The following is a 24590-nucleotide window of genomic DNA, read 5'->3' as shown; positions in this document are numbered from 1 at the left end:
GGGTTCCTAAACCCTAGCTGAGACACGATCTGCCACCACCACCTGCCCTGCCTGAACAGCAGACTCAAATATGCCACTGACAGCAGCTGTCAAGAGCAGCTGGAAAAAAGTCAGTCAATCCTTGCTCTATTTCCATGGAAAACACAACAAATCGCTCATCCCACAAACCTGAGCACCCACATCTGCTCCCAAGCACTCCTAACTCCTGCAACCACCAGGTCCAGGTGGGAACTTCAGGCAGGAAAGGGAAGAACAGTCCAGCACTGGTTTGTTTTCTAAATCAATACGATTTTTCAAATTTATTTTTTAAGAATTACTTCTAATATATCTTTCTCACAGAAGGAGGGAATAGGGAATGTTCTCATTCCATCTGTAAACAATGAAATACAGATCTGGGAAACCAGGGAAGAGACACAAAAAAGTGCATTTTACAAAATTATCAACTAAAATATATTTTACATGTATTACGCTTCAATTTAAATTCTACCGACTGCATTTTTCAGTTTCAAAAAATATTTCCATATCTAATAGATTAAAAAAGCAGGAAATCTTTTCATTAGGGATAAGACATTTCAGTTCATTTACATGCTGTTTGCACAACAGCATCAGCAACCACGTGAACCTCAATGTTCATGGCCTGAAGCAGATTCAACATGAGAAGAGTCAGGTTTGTCCTCTCTGGAGCTGGACTGGAGCCCGTTATGGACCCAGGGCAAGGACAATTTCCCTGCTACCTGGAGAGGAGCCAGGATAAGGTGGGAGCAGGGGGAGATGGGGCAGAAGGAGGAATTTCGGTGAGTTACTGTGGTTCCAAGGCTGGGTCTCACACCTGGCCCCAGCTGCAGCAGTGCTCAGGCTCACCCGGCCGGTGGGTCTTGCAGCATTCTGTGTCCGAGGCACTGCCAGGGGGAATTGGCCCCAGCAGCTCTCCTGCTTCAGGTTCAGGGGCAAAGGAGTCACCAAGGAGCCACACATGTAGATTTAGGGCTTCCCATCACCTGCCACTCACTGTCAGGTGCAGCTGCTCTGTCCTGCCATGGCCAGGCGGCTGCCATTCCCTCTGTGTCACAGGCAGGAGCAGCTCCACTTCTCCAGCATCCTCCCTCCCTGCTACGGGGGAAAACTACTTCATATCCTTCCCAAGAAGGATCACAGACCATGTTCTCCAATGCCTCCTTGCACCCCTTCATCCGAGTGTTCCCAATGTGCCAACCACTTCCCACCCCACCACATGATTCCAAGAGACCCCCAGTGCCAAGCGAATTGTTCAGGAGAGATCTGGGCAATCCCTTTGACACCAACAGTATCTTGAGGTATAAGTGAGAGAAGATGCTTCACCTGACAATTCTTGCTTGCACACCTGGGATCTCCCTTCTTGGAGCTGGATGTTCTCCCTGGGTTACGTAGGTGGGAATAAACAGGAATTTTCCAGCAGGAATCATCCACCAGCTGCAAGGAGATGCCCGCCCACTGTGGCAGGTGCCAGATCTTGTCAAGCCCTCAAGCCATTGCCTCCAGACACGTTCCCCTCTTTGGTATGTAGAGCAAATCTCTGGAGAACTCCTGCGTGCCTGAACTATTCCATGTAAGGTATTGGATGCCGTGGGTTTTCTCTCCAGGCTGGGCAGGTGTGTGGCCACCGGCGCAAGGTGACAAGCCCTGCATCCCCAGGGAGTACAGGGAATGCTGCTTCCAACGATAGGACATTAAAGCAGAACGGACACTTCCACCATGGAACACAAGTTCAGAAGCCCCGAAAGACCGGGAAAACGCAGATCCCTCGTTTCAGTGAGCGGCTCCAGCCAGCAGGAATGTGGGTGGCACGGGGTCCGTTCTGCTGTACGTTAGTGCAATCTCGGGCTGGGCTCCCAGCTTGGTGCAGTGACTCCCCAGGATGTGACACTGTCCTTTGGTTTGCTTTGGGATTAACTCCAAATTAGCGTTGAGATAAGCTAAGGTCTGTCTGGGATCTGTACAGGTAAGGCAAGAAGCAGGACCTGCAGGGCTCGCATGGTCCATGCGAACCTTTCCCGATGCTCAGGTCCTTTCAGGAGCCACAAAGCCACTTTGGTGAGCTTGCTCAGACACCGGGATGAGTTTGGAGGGGGAGAGGCTGCTGATAGCTTCAACAGCACTCCCAGTATCAGGACAGTCACATGGGGAAGGAATTTAAAAAAGCCAAAAACACGCAAGAAAAGAGTTTGCCACTTTCCCGTCTGGCTTCTTCCCACTGCAGACACACAGATAAGCAGGGACTGTAAACGACATTACAGGAAACAAACTGGGAAGAAAGAGAAAATCTAGGGCCCCTTGAGCCATCAGAGGAAGAGCAACACTCGAAGAGAAGAGGAAACATGGTTCTCCCCAGCAGAGCCCACTTTGTGAGCTCCAAGCTTCTGAGCGGCGCATGCCGGTGAATGCTGGGCCTTGGGATGGGGCATAGGGATCACGTGGGCTCAGTCAGGACACCCTGGACAGGCCCAGCTCTAACCCTACACTGGGGTGTAACACCTTCCACCTTGCCAGCTCCCTCTGCTCCACCATGGAGCAGGCTCCAAGCCCCAATCTAGGTGGGGAATCAGGGAGCAGTGAGGTGAGGGGAGGGAAAAGACGAGGGAGAACAGGGGTCACCTCTTCCCCTGATGGAGCAACCTATCCAAACATGACACAAGGCCACTCTGCACCCAGGCAGCTCCCAAAGCTGTATTTTGAAGAAGCTCTCACTGTGGGAATCCTCAGAGTCTGTCCTGCGGGACCAGGGAGACTGTCCTGTGCTCTGCCAAGGAACTGGGCTCAGTTCAGGGCCTGAAAACCACAGACTGTCCCAGCCAGACTCAACCAACGCTGCACCGACACATCCCTCCTCCACCTTCCTGCCGCTCCCCAGCCATGGCTCTGCATTGCTTCCTAGCTTTTATCCCCTGCAAACCCTCCCAATAGATGCAGCTCTACGTACATATATAGATATAGATTTACTTATGCAAATCCCTATATCTATATACATATATTTATTTTTTACGTATATATTTTCATTTATGCTTTTAACGAAGTGCTGTGCTTTCAACTGCTGCCTCCCTCCACAGGCTCCGCTCCTCGCACGCTCCCGAGTCCCAGGACGGAGCGCTGGGCGCTCCCACCTGCAGCAGCACGAGGTGGGTGAGAGTGCACAGGAGTCCCGGGCCACGGGTGCTCCAGTGCTGCCTGCTCCCGCCGCGCTCCGAAGGAAGGGCTGTGCTACTGCGGGTTCTTCAGGATGCGCCCGTGCCTGAAGTCGTAGACGTGACGACAGAGGAAAACCAGCTCGGGGTCCGTGTCCTCAGGCACCTTGCGGTGCAGAGGGGTGGAATACTCCTCTGAGGGAGGAACCATGATGGTTTTCCTGCCTGGGATCCCTTCGACTCGACGCTTTGCCAAGGCACAAAATCTGCAGGGCAATCACATCGGAACAGTTATCAGAGAATCCTGGAATAGTTTGCGTTGGAAGGGACATTAAGGCTCATCCAGTCCCACCCCCTGCCATGGGAACGGACACCTTCCACTAGATTCCACCCTCCACTAGCCCAGGTTGCTCCAAGCCCCACCCAACCTGGCCTTGGACACTGCCAGAGATGCGACAGCCACAGCTTCTCTGGGCAACGTGTACCAGGGCCTCACCACCCTTATAGGGAAAAATTCATTCCTAATATCCCATCTACCCCTGCCCTTTGGCAGTGTGAAGCCATTTCCCCTTGCCCTGGCACTCCAGACCCTTGTAAACAGTCTTTCTCCATTTTTCCTGTAGACTCCCTTGTGGTACTGGAAGGGGCAATTAGGTCACTCCGAAGCCTTCACTTTTTCAGGATGAACAATCCCTATTCTCTCAGCCTTTCCTCATAGGAGATGTGCTCCAGCCCTCTGATCAACCTGACGGCCTCCTCTGGACTCGCTCCAACAGGTCCATGTCCTTCCTGTGCTGGGGACCATGAACTCATTCCCTCTCCTGCTGCCTGTGTCCCTGGAGCTGCTGGAGGATAAGGGGAAGGGGAGGAATGTGGACAAAGCTTTTTCAAAGAGAACTCCTGCAGGAAGCAACACAAGTTTATATTTCCATACTGGTGGATATTGTACAGCACCAAAGATGACAGCAATTAACCACCTTGTTTTTTACTGCTTTGGCCTCATTTTTATTAATTAGCCCCTAACAAATGCTTGTGCACCAATGTTTAGGAAAACAAAGAATTCAGGACGCCTTTAGGGAACATCACTCAAAGGTGACCTGACCCACAAGAGCATGAAAAAATTCCTGCCAGTAGCTGTTCCAGAAGACTTGGGTGTTAGAAACAAAAGGAACTGCTTTGATCCAAAGCTTGGGGATGGTGGGCTTAATTTGGTTGGCTTTGTTTGGCTTCTTGTTGTTGGGGTTAGGTTGGATATTTTTTTGTTTTGTTAGGGGCTTTTGTTTTAGTGTCTTCAAAAGAAAGATCAAAATTCAGCTTCTAAAGAGTTTGTACACCAGTTTGGTTTTAGAAATTCCAAGACCAGAGCCCTGGGCCAGGAGCAGGCTGAGGAGGAGGCCTCAGGCCTCTCCTCCGTGGCAGGGCTGCACAGACCACAGGATGCACCCAGCAGAACTGAAGAGATTTAAAGCACTGGTTTGCATTATGGGTTTGTGTCCATTCAATCCCTGTCTTCCTTGAGCCCTGTGCATCCATCACAGGATGCCAGACTGGAATATGGATACTGGGAAGTTCTTACTGACAAAGCTGCAATTCAGTCAACAAGAGCTCAACTGTAACAGCCTGAGTCACTGCTCCAAGGGGTGCTGCTGCCAAAATCCCAGGATCTGGTGTCCATGCCACAAACATGGCATGTGTATCAGCAGGTTTTTGGGTAGTCTGGCACCTGTCTCCCACAAGGGATGGATACATAGGATCTCTTCCTAGCTCGCTTAGTTTTTAGCTCCAATTCCATGTTTTCCTGCACACTTGTTCCTGTCTTCCTTGAAACCACAGGCAGTGGTACCAAGGTCATACAAGCATCAGTATTTGGGAGTCTCTTGAGAGGAGCGCAAGAGGCTGCGGAAGGGTTTGGAGCACCAAGAGCAGCTGAGGGAGCTGGGATGGCTCAGCCTGGAGAAAAGGAGGCTCAGGGGGACCTTCTAGCTCTCCACAACTCCCTGACAGGAGGGTGCAGCCAGAGGGGGCTGGGCTCTGCTCCCAGGCAACAAGGACAGGACGAGAGTAAACAACCTCAAGTTGCACCAGAGAAGGTTTGGATTGGATATTGGGAAAATTCATCCAGGGAAAGGCTGGTCAGGCCTTGGAACAGGCTGTCCAAGGCAGTGGTGGAGTTGCCATCCCTGGAGGGATTTAAAAGCTGTGTGGATGTGGCACTTGGGGACATGGGTCAGTGGTGGCCTTGGTAGTGCTGGGGGAACAGCTGGACTCAATGATCATAAGGGTCTTTTCCAACCCAAACGATTCCATGATTCTATACAAACCAGACAGGTAATGGATCTGGAGTGGGAGAAGCCCCCAGCCTGCAGCAGGGCAAGTGTCTGAGGCAGACCACAGCCCACAGGGCTGGGACAGCCGGGATGGCTGGAAATGGGCAGAGTGAGAGAGGCTGGAGGCAGGGGGAGGTTTGGGAAGTGCAGCAGGTTCAGAGCTCCACCTACCTGCAGTACTCTGCGAAGGTCAGCACGTAGCACTTCTCCTCGATGCAGGCAACGCTGTTCTCGTCCTGGTGCCGCGATGCAAAGATCTCATTCTGTGCGAGGAGGGGAGGGGACAGGTCACTCAGCTGGTCTGGAGCCCCAGGAGGCAGGGCCGGCTCCACACCCTCACCCACCCAGAGAGGGAAGGGCCAGCTTCTCACCTTCACCCATCACTTAAATGTGGAGTCACTGAAGCATGCCCATGCTCTTCAGAGCCAGTGTCCCACATAACCCAGGCACCTGCCAAGTGCTCTGCACCACAATTTTATCCAGCAACAGTGAGCAACACTGGCTCTCCCACCATTTCACCCTGCCCAGCACACTTTGTGAGACCAAGTGCCCCAATCTCACATGAATTTCCAATGTCACAAAAATCTTCAGAGCAAGGCCATGGCTGGCTGCACCCCTTGGTCTCCCTTTTCCTCCTGGATTCTCTAATCCATCTTTATATCAAAACTTAGGGAAACCCTTCTTGTCCAACCACTTCCTCAATTCAATTAAAAGGCTGGTTTAGTGAGAGAAGTAGCAACAGCCTTTTTCAGAATCATGGAATAGAGTCCTGGAATGGTTTGGTTTGGTTAGGTAGGGACCTTAAGGATTATCTCGTTCCACCCCCTGCCATGGGCAGGGACACCTTTCACTAGACCAGGTTACTTCAAGCCCCATTCAACCTGGCCTTGAACACATCCAAGGGGGAGCAGCCACAGCCTCTATTGGCAAACTTCTCTACAATTTTTCCCAGAGTAATTTAGGGAATTTGGCTCTGCAGCAGGCAGGATTGGTTAGACACTGAATAACCTGGACAGAGCCACTGAGAAGAATTTCAGGTATGGTTAGATCAGCAGAGATGATCTCTGGGAACACAGATGCCCTGCACAAGTCTGGAAGCATTTCCTGCAGGCTCCATTTCTGCTTTGCTGGAAGGGAAGACTCACAAAAGGGTGAACATTAGGGGACAGGGTTGATCAGGGACACTGGGAATGCTACACCTGCCTTCTGCACCTTGGGGTTTTGGTTTACTCCTTGAGTCCAAACTACCTGAGTCACCCTGGCAAGCCCAACCCAGCCCTCAGCCCAAGCTCTCTCTTGTTTGAAGACCTGTGTAATTAAGCGGGTTTGCAAAAACCTGGCTTAATGCCTCCTGGCATTCTCTCTGGACTGAAATGCAACTGGATACACTCACCTTTCATTTATAAAGTGACACATTTTGGTTGAGAAACTCACCTGTGCCCTGCAAGCCAGGCAGGTACAATTCCCTGGCTGCTCCCAAGTCCTGCTCTTAAGCCCTCCCCTCCCTTTTTATTTAAAAAAGTAATAGAAATTAAGAAAGCACCAAGTGTTTAAAATTGGGTTGAACACAGCAGTGAATTCTTCATTCCCAGTTAAAACCAGCTTGTTCTGTCACCCAACACAAGCCCATGCGAAGCAGAGCAAGGTGTGAAGTCACAGTGATTCACATGTTTCTTCTTTAAAAAGCAACTCCCATTATCCTGGCACAGCATCCACAAGTCAGACTTTCGTTCTCATCCTAAATCTATGCAGGGCAAGGATGATGCATCCACGTTTCTGTACAAAACTAACACGTTTTTGGAGTTTAAGAAGCAGATTAAGGGATTTATTAAAAGGCAGCACATAACACAGGCACTCCAGTTTCCTGCAAAATGGCAGCAGGAGCTTTTCAGGCTCTCCAGTCCTGTAGGAATTAGAATACGCTTTTGGAAAGGTGTCTGATCTTGATTCAGTATAAACTTATTCTTCCTTATTCTTAAGGTAACAGTCAAAATTACTTTTTACTTAATACGTGGAATTTTCTCAGATTAAAGGGAGAAACATCAACACTCAGCAATTTCTGTTAGAGCCTCCGTGTAAGCAACTCAGCAGCTTTTGTAAGAGCCCAGAGTTTCTCCACAGGACAATAAATCTGGGGAAAAAGCCCATCTATAGGACACCACCACTCAACACATCTGGCAACAGCTGCATCACAGCCAAGAGAGCTCTGCTGTACTCAGCTTGAGGCCACCCAGGAATGCAGGGAGATGCTCGGGGCAGTCTCCTCTTCCTGCAGGAGCACAGAGAGCCCGGGATGCCCTGGCCCGGCTCCGGACTCACCTGGTGCATGCTGGGGTTGCGGCCTCCCTGAGTGTGCTCTGGTCTGTAATACCACAGGAGGCTCATCATCAGCTCCCCTGCAACAACACGGATTAAAACAAGTCAAGCCTCAGTTTGCTCTGAGTGTTTTCCCACTCGTTCCCAGCTTCCTCCTGCTGCTCCATCTCCTTCATTCCCAGAGCGCTCACGGAGAGGCAGCTGTGGCTGATGAATATTTCATGCTGAACTAGGTGTCCCTTTGTCACAGCAAGAAGCTGCATGGAGTCAGTCATGTTGCTTTTCCACTACACCTTTGCCTCCTTCTACTCAGGTTACAACATCCCAAGGAAGTCAGGCACAAAAAACTCCCCAAAGATTCAAAAATCAAACATTTCCACCTGAAAAAAGAATCCATTCAGCACACAAGCTGGAAAATATGCTCGTTCTAAGGTGGGAACTTGCAGCATTGATTCCCAGGTTCAGGGCAGAATTGCTGCTGCACTGACACAACCACAATGGGCTTCACCACACCTTGATTTATGGCTTTTACACAGAATTTTGGGGTTCCCCCCCCCCCTTTTTATGCACATCCTCTACTTTAAAGCATTTGGCTCAGCCTCCTTGGCTCAGGGAGTGCCAGTCAGACACCAGACCTCATCATAAGTCCCCATAACTCCCATCCCCAGCTCTACTGGGGTCCATCAGAGCTGCTGCAGAAGAGCCCTGTTCCCACCACCTCCCAGCCCAGATGTTAGATTGGAGCAAACAGCAGCTCCCCCGATGTTTGAGCAATGAAATAATACGGGAGAGGGCTGCTAAGACAGGCTCTTGGCAAATATTATGTGCTTTCACATCCAGAAAGATTTCCATTATCAGCCCCAGACGAGTGATTAAGGAGCATTTCAGTTCCTGGAACAATCCAACTGGCAGCCATGGCGCTAATCTCCTCTCCATCACCCTGGTACCCTAACCAGCCTGCAGCTCTCCTGAGATGCATCCCTTCCCTGCTAATCTCCTCTCCATCACCCTGGCACCCTAACCAGCCTGCAGCTCTCCTGAGATGCATCCCTTCCCTGCTAATCTCCTCTCCATCACCCTGGCACCCTAACCAGCCTGCAGCTCTCCTGAGATGCATCCCTTCCCTGCTAATCTCCTCTCCATCACCCTGGTACCCTAACCAGCCTGCAGCTCTCCTGAGATGCATCCCTTCCCTGCTAATCTCCTCTCCATCACCCTGGCACCCTAACCAGCCTGCAGCTCTCCTGAGATGCATCCCTTCCCTGCTAATCTCCTCTCCATCACCCTGGTACCCTAACCAGCCTGCAGCTCTCCTGAGATGCATCCCTTCCCTGCTAATCTCCTCTCCATCACCCTGGCACCCTAACCAGCCTGCAGCTCTCCTGAGATGCATCCCTTCCCTGCTTCCAGCTTGCTCTGTTGAGCACACACACACTCTCCTGGCACAGTACCTGTCTTGGGGTCCTCCCAGAGTGCGGAGATCTTGGCGACGTAGGGCATGGATTTCTTGCGGGGCCCCGATTTGAGGAGCACGGTGTCCCGCACCCGGATGATCTCCCCGTCCCTCTCCACAGCCTGGTAGCTCTTACGCACAGCCGGCTCTGGCTCGTTCTGCACACACAGGAACCAAAACAACCCCCGTGAACAGGCAAAGGGCGACTTCATGGTTCTCCTCCATAGTGACCATAGTGAGGAGCAGCTCACCGGGGACAGCACATCTCACAAAAGCCCTACCTGCTGAAATTAATACTCTTATTTCAAATTAAAACACACTTGCTCCTTCCATTCTGCATGCAAAACCACAATCTTCAGGAAAATCACCTTTCCACCTGCCTACCTGGAGGCCTGCTTTTCCTTTCTATTCAAAGGCACCGAAAACTAGGTGTGTTTTGAATGCAATGTGTTTCTCTGATACAAACATTGTAAGAAAACCAATAAAACATGAAATATTTGACATGAGCAGGGCAGGGAGTGGCAGGGAGGCTGTGGCACAAAGCCTTCCTTAGCAGGACTGCCAGTGATTCCTTTGTACCCTCTGACAGTACAAAATGATCGCTTTGGGGACTATGAACGGGGGTTTTTAGTCTGCTTTTGCTCCAAGTTTAATTTCAGAATGCCTGAGCAGGATGGTTTAACCCCCAGATCTCCCAGGCAGGACTGGAAGCATTGTAAGGAGATTAACGCCTCACTGCTCCTTTGGGGTGTGACAGCCTGAGGGATGGATGCACAAGGCCAGTCCCTGGCCTTGACAGGCTTCATTCTGGCACAGCCCTAGGCACCTGAACACAGTCCCAAAGGCTAAAGCTCCAAAACCTGCCCTGGCTGCTGTTCTCAGCAGCCCGAGGTTGTGGCACCACACCAAGCAGCGGCACAGATCCTGCCTGGACCACGGCCCTCCTTCCTCCTGACATCTACTGCACATCAGTGCCTTGTCCCACCCTCCCAGACACCACGTGCGGCCCATTTCAAGCTCTTATGCTTTAATAAGATGAAGGATATTGCCTTCTCTCACAATTGAAGTGGACTTGATTGGAGCTAATTGAATTCCCTGGCAGGAAATCTCCCATCTTACAGGAACCAGTCTCTGCCCCTGAACGCAACAAATGGGAAAGTACAGACAGGAAATCCCTGGAGGAGCAACTGGCCATGCCACCATGTAAGTTACAAGAAAGGGGATTTTGGGTGCTAGAAAAATTCCATTTGGGAGCCAGCATACTGTCTTAGTCCTCTGTGCTCTGGGAGATCCCTGTGGGGCTACAGACACCGTCAATGACAGCCACCTTATGAGAGCTGCCTCTAGACCTGCCCCTTATAATTGAGGCTACAACAACCCTCACCTTCTCAGACAGGTTTGCCCTACCCAGGAGAAAGCAGCTGGAGGATGATCCCTGAAGGATGAACTCCCATGTGCCTCAGGTGCCACCCTTGTACATGCCAGAGCCGGGAGGATCTGTCACCTTTCAGCTGAGGTCAGCACAGGAGTAGCAGGTTCTCCTCCCCTCCCAAACCACGTCGTGCAAGGTAACACCAGGGCACACAGGGAACAGAGCCAGCAGCGCCTCTGCTCCCATCGGAATTTCACCGAGAGGTTCTAGACAGCACCTAGTGACCACCTCTGGCTGGAAGCGAGCCCCAGACCTCCCAAGCCCTCATGCCTGGAGGTGCACAGGCAGCTGCCCCTGGCCAGCCCCAGCACTCAGACACCTACCACGACATAGACAGCCTTCTCGCAGGCCGTGCCCACGGGGATCCAGCCATTGGTGGCTCTGCGCCGGCTGATCCGCTGCTGCTTGGGGTGGGAATGGCCCCCTGTCGCTTTGCTGTTGGAGGCGTGCAGGCAGCCTGGAGTATTCCGCAGCCCAGACTTGGAGCCGCTGGGAGGCTTGGAGCTCTGAGGACATTCTCGGGCCATGGTCTGAGGGTCAGAGTTGGGGGTCTGCAGGTGAGGAACGGGCTCTGCAGCTGGCGGCACGCTGGGCACAGGACATCCTGAGAGCGGGTGGACAGGTGACGCGGGGTGTCCTGCCACCGGGATTGTGAGGTTCAGCTGGTCCAGAGACTTGCAGCCTTCTGAGGGAAGGGAAGAAATGAGTCACGGATCTCATCTGGAACCTAAAGCAACTACACAGCCGGGACTGTCCCACACCACGGCCGCTTTTCCCTGAAATCCCCTTTATTGTATTATAGCAGTAAAGACTCTCCGGGTTGTAACTTCATTTTGCACTGTCACTGGATTGTAAAAGCAAAGCCATTTCCGAGCCTGCGTGTTCCAGTGCTCTGCCGATGACACTGCACCACAACAAACCCATCTGAATCCCAAGTAATGCCAGCCAGGAATACACACAAGGCTGGCCAGTATCCAAAGCAGTTCCAGCCTGTCAATATGTATAAAAAATAAAAGGCTTATCGAAACAATGGGAAGGATTAAATCACACTGCCAAAACCAGCCAGCTTCTTTCAAAAAGCCAAATTCTACTAATCAGGGAAAATTGAGAAGATTCTCCAAATTATGTCAAGAAAGATGAAACAAGGTGGAACACAACCACAAGATGCTGCACCCTCAGCAAAACCGTGTCTCTGCAGCAGACACAGGAACCTCAGCAGGCTGGAATTTGGCTGACGCTGCCTCAGAGTATCCCAGAAATACCTCGCTCTGCTCAGAGTCACAAACAAGCCTCAACCCAGGTCAAGGGAAGAAGCAGTTGCAATTACCCCCTATCACCAGGAAAAGAGCTCCTGGACCAATACATGATGCATCCCTGTTCCCCAAACCTGAGAGTGTGCTTTTTGGGGTGACCAAAGGGCAGCTCCAGTCAGGCTCCAGGAGATATCTCAGACCAGAGCTTACAAATCTGAAGGGAAAATTCCACCTGAAGTCACTCAGCTCCAGCCAAAAAACTGCTGGGACCCCTTGCAGAGATGGGAAGTTATTCACTCCTGCCTCTCACCTTACCCTCCCTAAGGGGCTGCAACCAAGCCACTGTGGAGCTGTGAGTACAAGGGATGCCACAGACCATCATCATCATCAATCATTTAAATCAAAATCAACCCTGAGTAGCAAATGCCACAGGAACCCCTGGAGTGCCTGGACATCAGGATGCAGGCACTGGCAGGCACAGGACACATGGAGCAAGGAATCACCTCTCAAGTATTTTGCTTACAAAAGCAGCTTTTAAGCTTGAGCTACAGCAGGATAAAGCTTCACAAAAATCTCTACTGAACGTCAGGGCCCTGGTGCAGAGCTGCTCTTGCTGGCACACACTTGGTCACACACATTCCCAGCCTCTCCGATGGCACTGGCACTAAAGTAGCTCTCACAACCTGTCCCAGCTCCTTCCCAACCACTGTGCTTCCACACTGCCCACAACCATCGCCCAAGATCACAGCCCAGTCCCTGGATTTGTACCACACAGACACTGATACTCCCCTATGAACACTTGGAAGACACCAAATCAGACAGACGTAACACACAGCATTTGGCATGTCAAGCTGGATCCCCCTCTGATGAGAGCCTGCTGCTTGCAGCCAAAGTGCTCCTTTAGTTCACTCAAATGCCCCACCCTAGGGAAGGAAAATATTTCAGAGGTGCATAATTCTAAAAAAATCAATCCCTAAGCCTAAGGCCCTGCTAATATTCTCTGAGACCTCCTTATATGCTTCAATCCACAAACCAAAATCTCAATGATTGCAGTGTTATAGATTTTAAATCCAAGTTGCTCCCAGGAAGGAAATCACAGCAAGGGAGATCTCAGTAGTGGGGTGACACACTAGCAAATACCCACTCCTGGAACTGCTGCTGCCCTTGCCAGCACCAGAAGGAACCACTGAATCCACAGGGAGGGCTGAGCTCTGGAAAATACTCCATCTGCACTGCCTGCATCCTTCCGGCTGCACAAATCAGAGGCACCAGCGTGCAAAAGCTGAGGAACAAAGCAGACTGGTATGACCTTGGGGCACTACACAGAAACTGTCAGGCAAGAACACACTGCTGAGCTGGTTGTCTTGTGAGCATTCCACTTTCAAGAGCTCTGAAGCCACCAGCAAGCCCTGTCTGGCTGCTGCCGTAGGAAGCAGCACCATGACAGCAGGGATATTTCGGGAAAACAGAAATTACACTTCAACCAAACGCTCCCGAGTTTCAGCAGCTTCCTATAACGGAAGATGACAAAGCCTCGCTTGAACCAAAACTCCATCCACCTACCTGAAAATCTGTTTTCAGTGGGTAAGTCATGCCAGCTCTTGGCTGGAACACGTGGTTAGCGGAAAGATCCCACGTTGGCACTCCCAGCAGCTGGAGAGCAGCCTCCTCTACAGACCGACTGTTTGCTGCACTGTCCAGCCCAATGGCTTTACACACAGTGCTGGTGTCTGATAACCCCCACACAAAGCTCCACTTTTAAATATTTAAAAAGGTATTTTTCAATGGCAGAGGCAAAGCTCCAAGACAAAGCAGGAAGTCTGAAAAGCAGGCGGGGACAGACGAGAGCCAGGCAGGTAATGATGTTTCCACACCCCCTCACCCCTCCTCATTCCAGGGCTTCATTGTCAGACACGGAGCGCAAAGATGGGACCAAGAGTTCTCAAACTAACAGTGCGCCTGGCACTTAGACCACCATGGTGAAACTCCCTATGCAGCCCTGCCAGCTCTGATCCATGGAATCCAAAAAGCCTGCACTCCCCAGCTGGCACCACAAGATCCTAACAGCAGAGGCAATGCCTGCTTCTCCACAGGCTCTCCGAGGATGCCTCAGCCCCCAGAGCGAGGTTTTGGGATGGAAGAAGTAACTCATCCTGGTGTGCTACCGACCCTCCGCTCAGATCGGCACAGCGGGATGGCGTGCAGGAACTGAACCCTGCTCATTTTACACAGATCAAAGCTCAGTCTTAGCTCCAGCACGACAAGCCGTGAGTCACCTTCTCACTGCCCAAATCCTTTCACCGATTCTCTGCCTTCCACACCAACAAGACCTTTCAGTGGGAAAAACCCTCCGGGCTAAAAACGGGGGAAGGGGAGGTGGGAGGCAGATTCCTTCCGAGCCGCAGCTTGGCTGTGGAGCTGAGAACTGCTTGCAAAGGGAACCTGCCTCCCAGAAAGCAGGCACCGCACCGAGTCACCCTTTTCTCCCAGGAACGCCGGCCAGGATTTGCGTGCACTTTGCACCTTACCTGCTGCAAAAGGCATTTTGTAGGGGTAGCTGTTCCGTCCCGCGTGCACGCTGCCGATCCTGCCCTCCGGCACGTGCACCACGCCGCAGACGCTGTAGCTGCTCACGGCCGCTCCCTCTCCGCAGCAGTACGGAGAGCTGCACCAGTGCAGGGGCTGGAAATGAGCACCTGATGGCAAGGAACCCGGAGATACCAGGAGACCCTCGCAGGTCGCAGCCTGTGACAGCTCGTCCTTGGGATAAATGGAGCAAGGGGAGTAGCCACTGTATCCACTTTGGCCATAATAAACATAAAACCCGTTCAACGGAGTCAGATCAGCGGATTCATAGAGACATCCACAATCCGTGTGATTCCCGGGCACAGGCAAAGGAGGGAACTGCTGCACGGGAAAGGAAGGCTGATGAAATTCCTGTTTGGGGGTTGGGGATTTCTCTCCAGGTCTTCCATACTCTGGCTTCATGGAAGCTTGTCCTCCCATGAGCAAAGGCAGTCTGTGGTAGAAGCCCTCTGTGCTAGCATAGGAGCCAGACAGCGACTCGTAGGGGACAGGTTCTGTCGTCCCGTAGAGCCTGGAAGAGTCCCGTTGCTCCCCCTTCCCAAAGGTGCCCAGGGTCTGGCCTTGCCAGCCGTGCTGCCCATCCATTTTTAAGCCAGCCACTTCTTTCTTGGATTTGACACAGTTCTTCCGACCGGCTTTGGCCCATTTGAGGGTAGATTTCAAACAGTGGTTCTCAGACTTGCCCTCTCCATCTGATTTACTCCTCTGCTTCAGGGGTTGGTCTTTCTCGTGGGTCAGCTTCAGGAAGGCCACAGCGTTCAGGCTGGCCAGTCTCTTTGGGGTGGGATGGTAGGAGATGGCACCATCCTCTCTCTTTGCCCCATCATCAAAGACCTCATCCAGAGAATGCTCACAGCTATTGCATTTCTGACTGGGCTCATGCCGGTTCTTTCCTTTCCCTGTTTTCACAGCCGGTTTTTCCAGGGCAGACCAGTTGTCACTGGCTTTGCACTGCAAGCCCTTGAGGGTACAGTCCCCAGCAGCCTTCCCGGAGTCCCTGCGGAAGCGCCTGCCGGATAACAAGCCATCGTCCCGTTCAAACAGCAGGTTGTTCACCGCCTCTGCGTTCAGCGAGGCCAGCCGGCGCTTCCTGGGCTCCGAGGGAGCAGGATCAAGGTCCTGCTCCGACCCAGGATAAGTTACTGTGCACTTCTCCCCGGATGACTCACTCTTGCCTGCTCCCACAGGCTGAACCTTTTCCGAGAACAAAGCAGATCCCAAACCCTCCACCCAGCTGGGAAGGTGCTTTTTTTTACAGCTCGGGGTCTGTTTGGACAGAGAGCCGGCCACATCCTCCAGCCTGGTGAGGAGCACCTTGCAGGTCTTTTTGCTCACTGAGGGGAGCAGCCGCCTCCGCAGCGGGTACGTCTTTCGCACTTCACGCAAACTCTTGCTTTTGTTGTTCCCTACAAACCCACTGGGACAGTTCGGAGCCTCCGAGGCATCTCCGTCCCGCTGCTCTGCGTTGGCCCTGTCCATCCTCCTGCTGCCTGTTGGCGACGAGGCCTGGCCAGCAGAACCAGCTGGGTGTTTCAGAAGGAAAAGTTGTTTTTTCCGGGCATGCGTCATAGGATCAATGTCCAATCCTGGGAACGAACGGGAGAAAACATCTATTAATATCGCTGTGAGGGTCCCATCTCCTCACAAAGCACCAAGTGCCAATTAGGAAATATTTGGAGAAGCTTGTTTCTATACAGCAGAGCCTATTTGGGTGATGGCCAGTTAAGCCAATTAAGAGACAGGATGGAATTAGATGTGGTTTAATATTAAGCCATGGAACACAACAGTAATTAAAAGCAAGGTGGTGATGGCAAATGTCACAGCAGCTGGGAAAAGCTAGGTCCAGACAGAGAGCTGTTCACCCAGCTCCCTCTTACCCTGATGCTGTTAACACCTCACAAATTCCCATCAAATCTCCAAAATCTGAAGGCTGGTTCAGGGCACAGAGCAGAAATAACCCCCAGTCTGTGACTGCCTGCATGTTGATACAAGCAGGCTGTTCCAGTGTCATTTTCTGAGACAATTAGGCAAAAGAAAAACAAGAAGTCCACCTACTCAGGTGAAAAGAAAACTTGGGCTACTAAGCAGAGACATGCCAACATTAATAAATTAAATATATGCAAATCCCTGTGCAGGTTGAAACCTGGCTGCCCACTGCTCTTGTCATTCCCTGTAGTTGTGTTTTATAAAAGTTGTGGGCATTGAACACCAAATCACGATGGGCAGAGAGGCCCTAAAAATACCCTCATGGCAGGAAAAAGAAGCCTGGGCTTCCCGAGTTATCCAGCACCCAATTTTTAATTAAGGAATTCTGCAGTCTGAAGGAGCACACTTTTGCATAAGAAGCTGTAGGTCCAAGGCTGAGAAAGGATATGGCTGGGTGATAGCAACCTATAGACATTAAAAATGTCAGTGTAAATGAGTGATAGTGAAATAGATTTAATTAAGTCTGTCTCTGAGCATCAGAAACAGCAGCAAAGGACAATTACTTGCATTTAATGGTATTTACAAAATAGTCAAATTCCATTTATTGGTAGAAAAGATCTTTGTATCAGCATCCACCTAGGAGGGGTTTGCTCTTCCCTGCAATCAGGATTCGAGCTGGAATTCCCCTCAATTGACACTGGTCTGCCACTTTTGAGGCTTTTAATTAAAGCTCCTACTGCTTTGGCAGTGATTAGAACAAAGCTCCCGAATTACAAGAACTGTTCATTTGATATGGTTTAATCAAGCTGATAATTAGATTATCTATTTGAAATAAGCCTGATGTGTTTTAATTGCCTTACTTATATATGCATTAACTAAGGGAAATTCAGGAATCGAAACCCACTGGGGTTTGCACGGTGCTTTTCTAGATGTCATGCTCTTGGCAATGTGTTTTGGGGTGACTGAGTCCCTACATCCCATTAAATAGGATATATCCCATGGCTGGTGCCCCAACAGGAGAGCTCAGTGGGGAACAAGCATTTATATATGTCCACATTTTTCTTATCAGAAAATCAGGCTCTGGGAATCAGGAGGATCAAGTCAGACAGAATTTCCTCCAAAATCGAATTCTTCTTGCACAAACTGACCACAATGCAAACTCTGGAGTATGGGAGAGGACTATAATTTTTAAAAACTGATCAGGCAGAGCAGGATTTGGCAGAGGAGGTATCCTGCAGAACATGCCCTGGGGAGGACAACTCTTCCCAGGCTATATGGACCAGTGGTTTCCTTGCAACTTTTATCCTATTTTCTACTGTCCCTCCTGAGAGACTGAGCCTCTGGCAGAAGTGAAAATCCCAAAAAAAACAGCCATGGTTTGCCTTAACCCCAGCACCAGGCATCTTCTTCTCCTCAGGTTTCCACAGGCAGAAGCCTGACCGGGCCTGGCACCACATATCCTGGAGGGTTCGTGCTCCAATGAGTTGGAATATCTGCTAAAAACTGGGTGCTGTAGGTGTGACTGTTCATGCCATAGCTGCTCTAAAGTTAGGAAAAGGCTGGAAGAAACTGAGGGAAAGGGATGTATGAGAATTTGGATTGTTCAGCCTGGAGAAACTTTGAGGTGACTTAATTGCCCCTTCCAGTGGCTGAAGGGGCCTACAGGAAAGTTGGAGAGGGGTTTTGAACAAGGGGGAATGGCTCCACCCTGACAGAGGGCAGGGATAGATGGGATATTAGAAATAACCCTGTGAGGGTGCTCAGGCACTGGCACAGGTTGCCAAGAGAAGCTGTGGCTGTCTCATCTCTGGCAGTGTCCAAGGCCAGGTTGGGTGGGGCTTGGAGCAACCTGGGATAGTGGAAGGTGTTTCTGCCCATGGCAGGGGGTGGGACTGTTTGAGCTTTAAAATCCCTTCCAACCCAAACCATTCCAGGATTCTATGATTCACTGCTAGCACCTATGGAACAAAACCCATCCTTAGTATGCTGAACTACCCAGAGGTTTTTCCACACCTCCGCAATCACCTGCACTGCATGGATTGTTTTGTGAGGGGGATGCTCCTGCTCCCAGCTCACCTGGGATCCAGCAATCCTTCCTCGTCCCCCAGCACAACAGAGAGATAGAGCTTTTGAACAATGCTAAAACTCAGCCCTCTGACAGGCAAATGCATCATTCCTCAAAATCAGAGTCCTGCTGAGCTTCCTTCCAGAGAGTATTGTGCTCTTGCCAGCTGGGAGGGGAGAGTGGCAGAGCTCTTCATCCTCTTTCCACCTTTGTATTGCTTCACAAAGCAGAGAAAAGCCGCCTGTGCCCAGAAGTCTCCAAGAAAGTGCAAAAAAATGTGAAGAACTGAAAGTGAAGATACTTAAACCAGAACCACCCGTGTACTGCCTGTGGCTGAGGAAATGGATTAATGGCGAGAAGACATTGAGGTGTTGGAAATAAAAGTTCCAAGCAGCTCAGTCTATCCAGCTGCATCCAGAGCCCACCAAGCATTTTAAAGCTAGTTGGAATTGCTGCCTCCTTATCATATAATCACAGAATGGTTTGGGTTGGAAGGGACCTTAAAGCTGATTCCATTCCAACCCCCTGCCATGGTCAGGGACACCTTCCACTAACCCAAGTTGTTCCAAGCCCCGTCCAACCTGGCCTTGGACACTTCCAGGAATGAGGCACCCACAGCTTCTCCAGGCAACACCCCTGGGGCAACTCCTTCCTCAAACCAGACTAGTTCTGAAAAACCATCTTGCCAGCTGCTGAACCCAAACCAGATCAGAATAAAGAAAAATTAAAACCACTTCTAGTTTCGTGCCAGAATAAAACCATTACCCAAACAGCAAACTCAGGAGAGAGTTGATGCCTCATTAGCAGGAAAAGAAGCAAGTGTGATAACAGCTGCATGTTCTGTAATCACGCAGCTGCAGCATCTGTCTCTCCCTCTCCAGCACTTGATTGCAAGTGAAATTAGAAGAAACTAGTCTGGGACTACCCCTTCAAGCCCCATTTCCTCTCCAGAGCTTCACTACAGAGATGCACACGTTCCAAGAGACGATGCCAAAAGCACAGAAATTAAAGCTTTTAAAGCTCCTGATCCATTTGGCACTTCAATAACACACAAAGAGTTACGACAACACCAATCCTCCTCTCCATGCACGGCACCACTCTGATGACTCTCAGCCCCATCTACTTGAATCCTGTCTATCCATTTCCATTGCAACAGCTTATGCTGTGACAACAGCCCTACAACTGTGAGTATCTGGAGGATTGGCTCCTTTCTCCCTGTTGCTTTTGCAGACAAGTAATTCCCGGTGCTCTAAGGAACATGTTGCATGGAAGAAGGCTTGCAGGAGCTCTGGGAAATCCAGATAAATTGCAGCAGCATCAGGTATCCCAGGCTGAGTTCCTTGAATGTCATGCACGTCCCATGAGTGGAAACATTGCCTCCCTCTCAAACATTCAGAAAATCTGTAGCTGTAGGAGGCTGCATTTGTCTTCCCAGGGTCCAGTCCTGATTTTTCTCCAGAGACCCATTGAAAGCTCCATCATCCACAAGCTCTGGAGAGAACTGTTTATACAGAGCTCATCAGGCTGCAGAAAGGGCTGGTTTCTCCCACTCATCAGCACAGCTCTGACCATTGCACCACAGCAGGGTTAGATGGGATTTTGGGAAGAAATTCTTCCCTGTGAGGGTATCCAGGCACTGGCACAGGGTGCCCAGAGAAGCTGTGGCTGCCCCATCCCTGCAAGTGTCCAAGGCCAGGCTGCATGAGGCTTGGAGCAACCTGGAATAGTGGAAGGTGTCCCTGCCCATGGCAGGGGGATGGATCTTTAAGATCCCTTCCAAGTCAAACCATTCCAGCATTCTATGATTCACTGCCAGCAGCTTCTGAAAGCCATGTGGACACACAGCCTCCACAGCTTCCAACAGGCTTGTAAAAAGGGATGTGGGGCAACTCTGGCACAGCCAGGAGGATCTCTGGGAGCTGTCCTGGACTGGGCTCTGCTCCACTCCCTGCTCCAACACCCGTAATTATCGTCGCCCCCCCCTCCCATTGCGAAAGCCTGTGTGTGCTCCAGCCACCCAGCTGGGAGTTTTGCAGCCTGTGTGTGGCCGTGATAAATCACAGACAACTGCAATGAGAGCCCGGGGCTTCACACCCCGAGTGCCGAATGCGTCCAAAAGCAGCGGCACAGGGAGCGAATCCGGCCGGGCGCAGGCCCGACCTGCACTACCCGGAGCCAGAGCTGGGAACACCCCCGAGGAGCTCCCCGGCTGATTCCTTGGGAAGGTCTGGCTCAGCCTTCCTTATCTGGTTTCAGATCTTGCCTAGTGGCAGTGCTCTGTCTGGGGAAGCCAAAATTACGTTTCGCTGGCTGTTCTCACACTCTCTGCAGCCTCAGCAAGCAGCATTCTCAGGGAAGAGGAAAGGGGGAAAAAAAGGGGAAAAGGAAAAGGAGGGGAAAAAGAAAAGGAGGGGAAAGGACAGTGAAAAAGTAGGGGAAAAAGGGAAAAAGTGGGGGGAAGGGAAGAAAGGAGGGGGAAATGGGGGGGGGAAAAGAGGGGAGGAAAAAAGGGGACAAGATGGAAAACACCAGTGGAAGTGAACAATGTGCAAGCATGGAGGAGAGTCAGAGGATATTTCCTCAAAATCAACAACAAGGCAGGTTGTTTGGATAATTAATGTGACACCTGGAAAAGCACATTCCTTTGCGTTAAGCACCGGCTTTCCTTCCCCCTTTACCGATGGTAAGAAGCTGTAACACTGTGTCACGTTGCCAGTGACAGGCTGCCACCGAGCAGAATAGACAGGAAATGATGAAGTGAAAAACAAATGTGGGGACTGATAAGTGACCTCAGCGACTCCAACATCAGGCACCAAACCCTGATCAAGTTTGGAGCCCCAAACCTTTGGGGTCTGGTACATATTTGCATTAAAGCAAACCCCAAGTTTCTGAAAGCAAAGCCTTCACTGCACACTCGTGATCAACACCGGCAAAACCACTTCCTACGGCCTTGAAGACCTGCAGATTTCTACCCCAAGAGTTGTCACAAGCCTTTTGCTTGTGACTCCAACATAAAGCAGCGTTGTTCTGTGTGTCTGTAGGAAGCTCTGGTGCCTCTGCTGCTCTTCACAGCCTTCCAAACCCCACTGAAATAGGCACAAGTGGGGTCAGAGCTTGAGAGGCAATGGCACAGCCACAGTTTCATACTCATTCCCTGCAGAAGAGATGCAAACCCTGTGCTTAACCACAGGCAAAGCCACCCTTGACTCCCCAAAACTCCAAACCCACTCCAAAGCCAGGAAAAACTGGAAGCAGAGACCAGGATTTGTTTCTGTCCCCTTAGTTTGCTCAGAGATGGATAACACGAATACCTTCCTTATCTCAGAGGGAACGTATTTTCTTTGCCTCTCAACAATTTAGGGAGGGATGCACCAGGATGAGAAGGCAACTTGGAATTAATGGTTTCTAGAGTGTGATGGAGCATATGGCAATTCCCAAACAGCATCCATCACTTGTGCTTCCCATAGGACCCTCCCAGCTGTAGCAGCAGCAGCAACCCATGGAGAACCATGGATAAGCAGCCTCAAGCATGCTGCTGCAAGGAAAGCCCAGGTAGGGCAAAGGAATTCCCTGGCATTTGCAGGTGAATCCAAGGATGTGGGGGTGGAAATGAGGCTGAGCTTGTCTCCAGGCTGACAATTTGATGGAAAGAGATGCTTTGACAGTTGGCTTTTGCTGCCATCACTCCCCAGTGAACTAGTTTCTAAGGTTTCCTTTTGATGATGGCATTCAGAGTCCAGAGATTAGGCAAGAGGAACACAGGAAAGGATGGGAGGTGCACACTAGACCACCTGGAAAAAACGGGAAGGCTGAAGCTTACACAGATATTGCAATCCTGAAATATCCCAGGGAACAGCAGCAGCAAGAAGGAAAGGGAATTTTAAAAAGAGCAGGTAGTGTCAAGATAAGGGGGAATGGCTCCACCCTGACAGAGAGCAGGGTTAGATGGGATATCAGGAGGAAATTCTTCTGTTGGGGTGGTGAGGCCCCAGCACAGGTTGCCCAGCGAAGCTGTGGCTGCCCCATCCCTGGAAGTGTCCAAAGCCAGGCTGGACAGAGCTTGGAGCAACCTGGGCTAGTGGAAGGCGTCTCTGCCTGTAGCAGGGTGTGGAACGAGATGATCCTTAAGGTCTCTTCCAACCCAAATCATTCTGGGATTCTGTGACTCTATAAAATACCAGATCTATTAAATATCACCCATTTACACAGAATTGCCTGTTACAACTTTAAATAGGTTCTGTACAAAGCTGCCATGTGACAGCTATGCCAACAACACCCTAAAACATGCCTATAAGTAGTTTGAAAAACCAAGTCAAAAATATTCCAGGACAGCTTTCACAGTCATGTTTATAGAAGGAGCACAAGCTTTGCCAATCAAGGTTTAAAAAAAAAAAATAACCCACACAAGCCCTGCTCATCTGATTTTTCATATATGCAAAATGCAAACTCGATTCCTTCGTGGCAGAAGGCTGAGTCTGGTAAAATATCAATCATATGTCACTTTGCTCAGATAGCTCTGGCACCCTTCCTGTTCCACGGACAAAATGGAATAACAAATTATTCCCAAGGCTTTATTTTGAAGAACAAGGTGTAAGGTTTTTCTACAGTAAATATTAAAGCTCTTCTATATATTATAATCACACCCTTCCACGACTGCTTTAGGAGCTTCCTTCAAGCTGCTGAGCTTAAACAATTCAAGCTGCGCCGTGATTCCGTGTTCTACACGTGTGGCTGCAAACTGTGCTGCCTGTGGGAATTTCAAGGGCAGGTGCATCCCTGCCAGCTCCTCTCCATGTCACGGAGCTGTCACTGCCATCCTATCTCTGGATCCGGATTTCCCTTCTCCTCCCTCCGGTACATCTCTCCCACAAAGATCTCCATTCACTCTCTCCTGACTGGGAACTGTCAGCACAGCACCCTCAGGATCCAAAGACAACACGTTCCTACTCAACAAGCTCAAAATTGGCTTTAGGGGAGAAAAAAGCAATGCAGGGAATTCAGGGAAGGGCAAGGTATTCCTTCAATGTGACATTTAACTAAACGTTTTATTTAAACATTTTTTTTCCTTTAAATAATCTTCATCTTCTTTTCCTCACTTCAGTGGCCCTCAAAACTGCCTGTGCCCCACCTCAGTGTCCAAATCCTTGGCTCTGTGGCTCCAGGTATGGACTCTAGGAGTTATAATCTCTGAGAGTGCAGAAGACAGCCTGAATTTGAAAATTTAACAGACACGCATGTTTATAACCTCGACTTAAATTTACAGAAGCTTTAAACCCAAGCAGGCAAAACAAAGCTCTGTTAAGGAACAAGTTCATGTAGTATTTTCGAGGATTGTCTTCTGACTCATCTCCAGTTGAAATACACTGACCAGAACTACCTCTTCAGACTAAAACTGCTACCTGAATTATTTTCAGTTCTAGAATAAGTACTTCAGACAGTATCATCTTGCATTTGGAAACACCTTTTTAGTTTCTATATGGTTTAAAAAGTAGTAGCACGCCACTTCACCCTCAGCTGGGCTGCAAGTTGTCCATACAGCAGAACAGCTCTCTGGGATTTCCTCCATCAAAGGTTTTAATTCCTCTTTCTATTCACAGTTTAACAGACATTTCAAAAGAAAACAGACTTTCTACTTCTTTATTCTCACTTTCTGATCATCACTTGAAACACCAGCATTAACCCCACACGTTCCCAGCTGAGGACAAAGGTGACAGAGGATGAGTTATGCTGAGCACTTTTCCATTTGAGAATTTCAGTCCCAACCCAAAACACAAGTCAAAGAAAGACTTTACAGAACTTTTGCATTCCCACTGCAATCCTTGGAACCAAACCCTTTCCTTCTCTGAAGTCTTGTAAACCACAGTGCTGCACTGAATGCTGAGCAGAGCTTAAATCTGGAGCCAACTTTGCTGGATTTGAACTAGAATCAGAGAATCTAATTCTTCCCCGTGAGGGTGGTGAGGCCCTTGCACAGGTTGGCGGAAGGTGTCCCTGCCCATGGCAGGGGGTGGAAATGGATGAGCTTTAAAGTCCCTTCCCACCCAAACGATTCTGGCATCCCATGAATCCCAGAA

General features: G+C 50.2%; 1 protein-coding gene across 2 annotated transcripts in view; it reads right to left on the bottom strand.

Moving 5' to 3' along the window:
* Window positions 1-284: 284 nt before the first annotated feature.
* BAHD1 (bromo adjacent homology domain containing 1) overlaps window positions 285-24590 on the bottom strand; it is a 35856-nt gene continuing 11550 nt past the window's right edge. The window contains exons 2-7 of one of the 2 annotated variants that reach the window (XM_069016651.1): window positions 14468-16111; window positions 11010-11371; window positions 9253-9412; window positions 7805-7881; window positions 5657-5748; window positions 285-3424 (exon numbers count right to left, since the gene is read on the bottom strand). In XM_069016651.1, coding sequence (XP_068872752.1) covers window positions 3235-3424; window positions 5657-5748; window positions 7805-7881; window positions 9253-9412; window positions 11010-11371; window positions 14468-16094 — 2508 coding nt within the window. In that variant the 5' untranslated portion in view covers window positions 16095-16111 and the 3' untranslated portion in view covers window positions 285-3234. The remainder of the gene's footprint in view (window positions 3425-5656; window positions 5749-7804; window positions 7882-9252; window positions 9413-11009; window positions 11372-14467; window positions 16112-24590) is intronic. The other variant, XM_069016652.1, reaches the window with a different exon arrangement.

Source organism: Aphelocoma coerulescens, chromosome 5 (genome assembly GCF_041296385.1).
Source record: "Aphelocoma coerulescens isolate FSJ_1873_10779 chromosome 5, UR_Acoe_1.0, whole genome shotgun sequence".
Lineage (NCBI taxonomy): Eukaryota > Metazoa > Chordata > Aves > Passeriformes > Corvidae > Aphelocoma > Aphelocoma coerulescens.
Note: the sequence above shows the minus strand (reverse complement) of the source record. Positions and strands in the feature narration are given on the sequence as shown.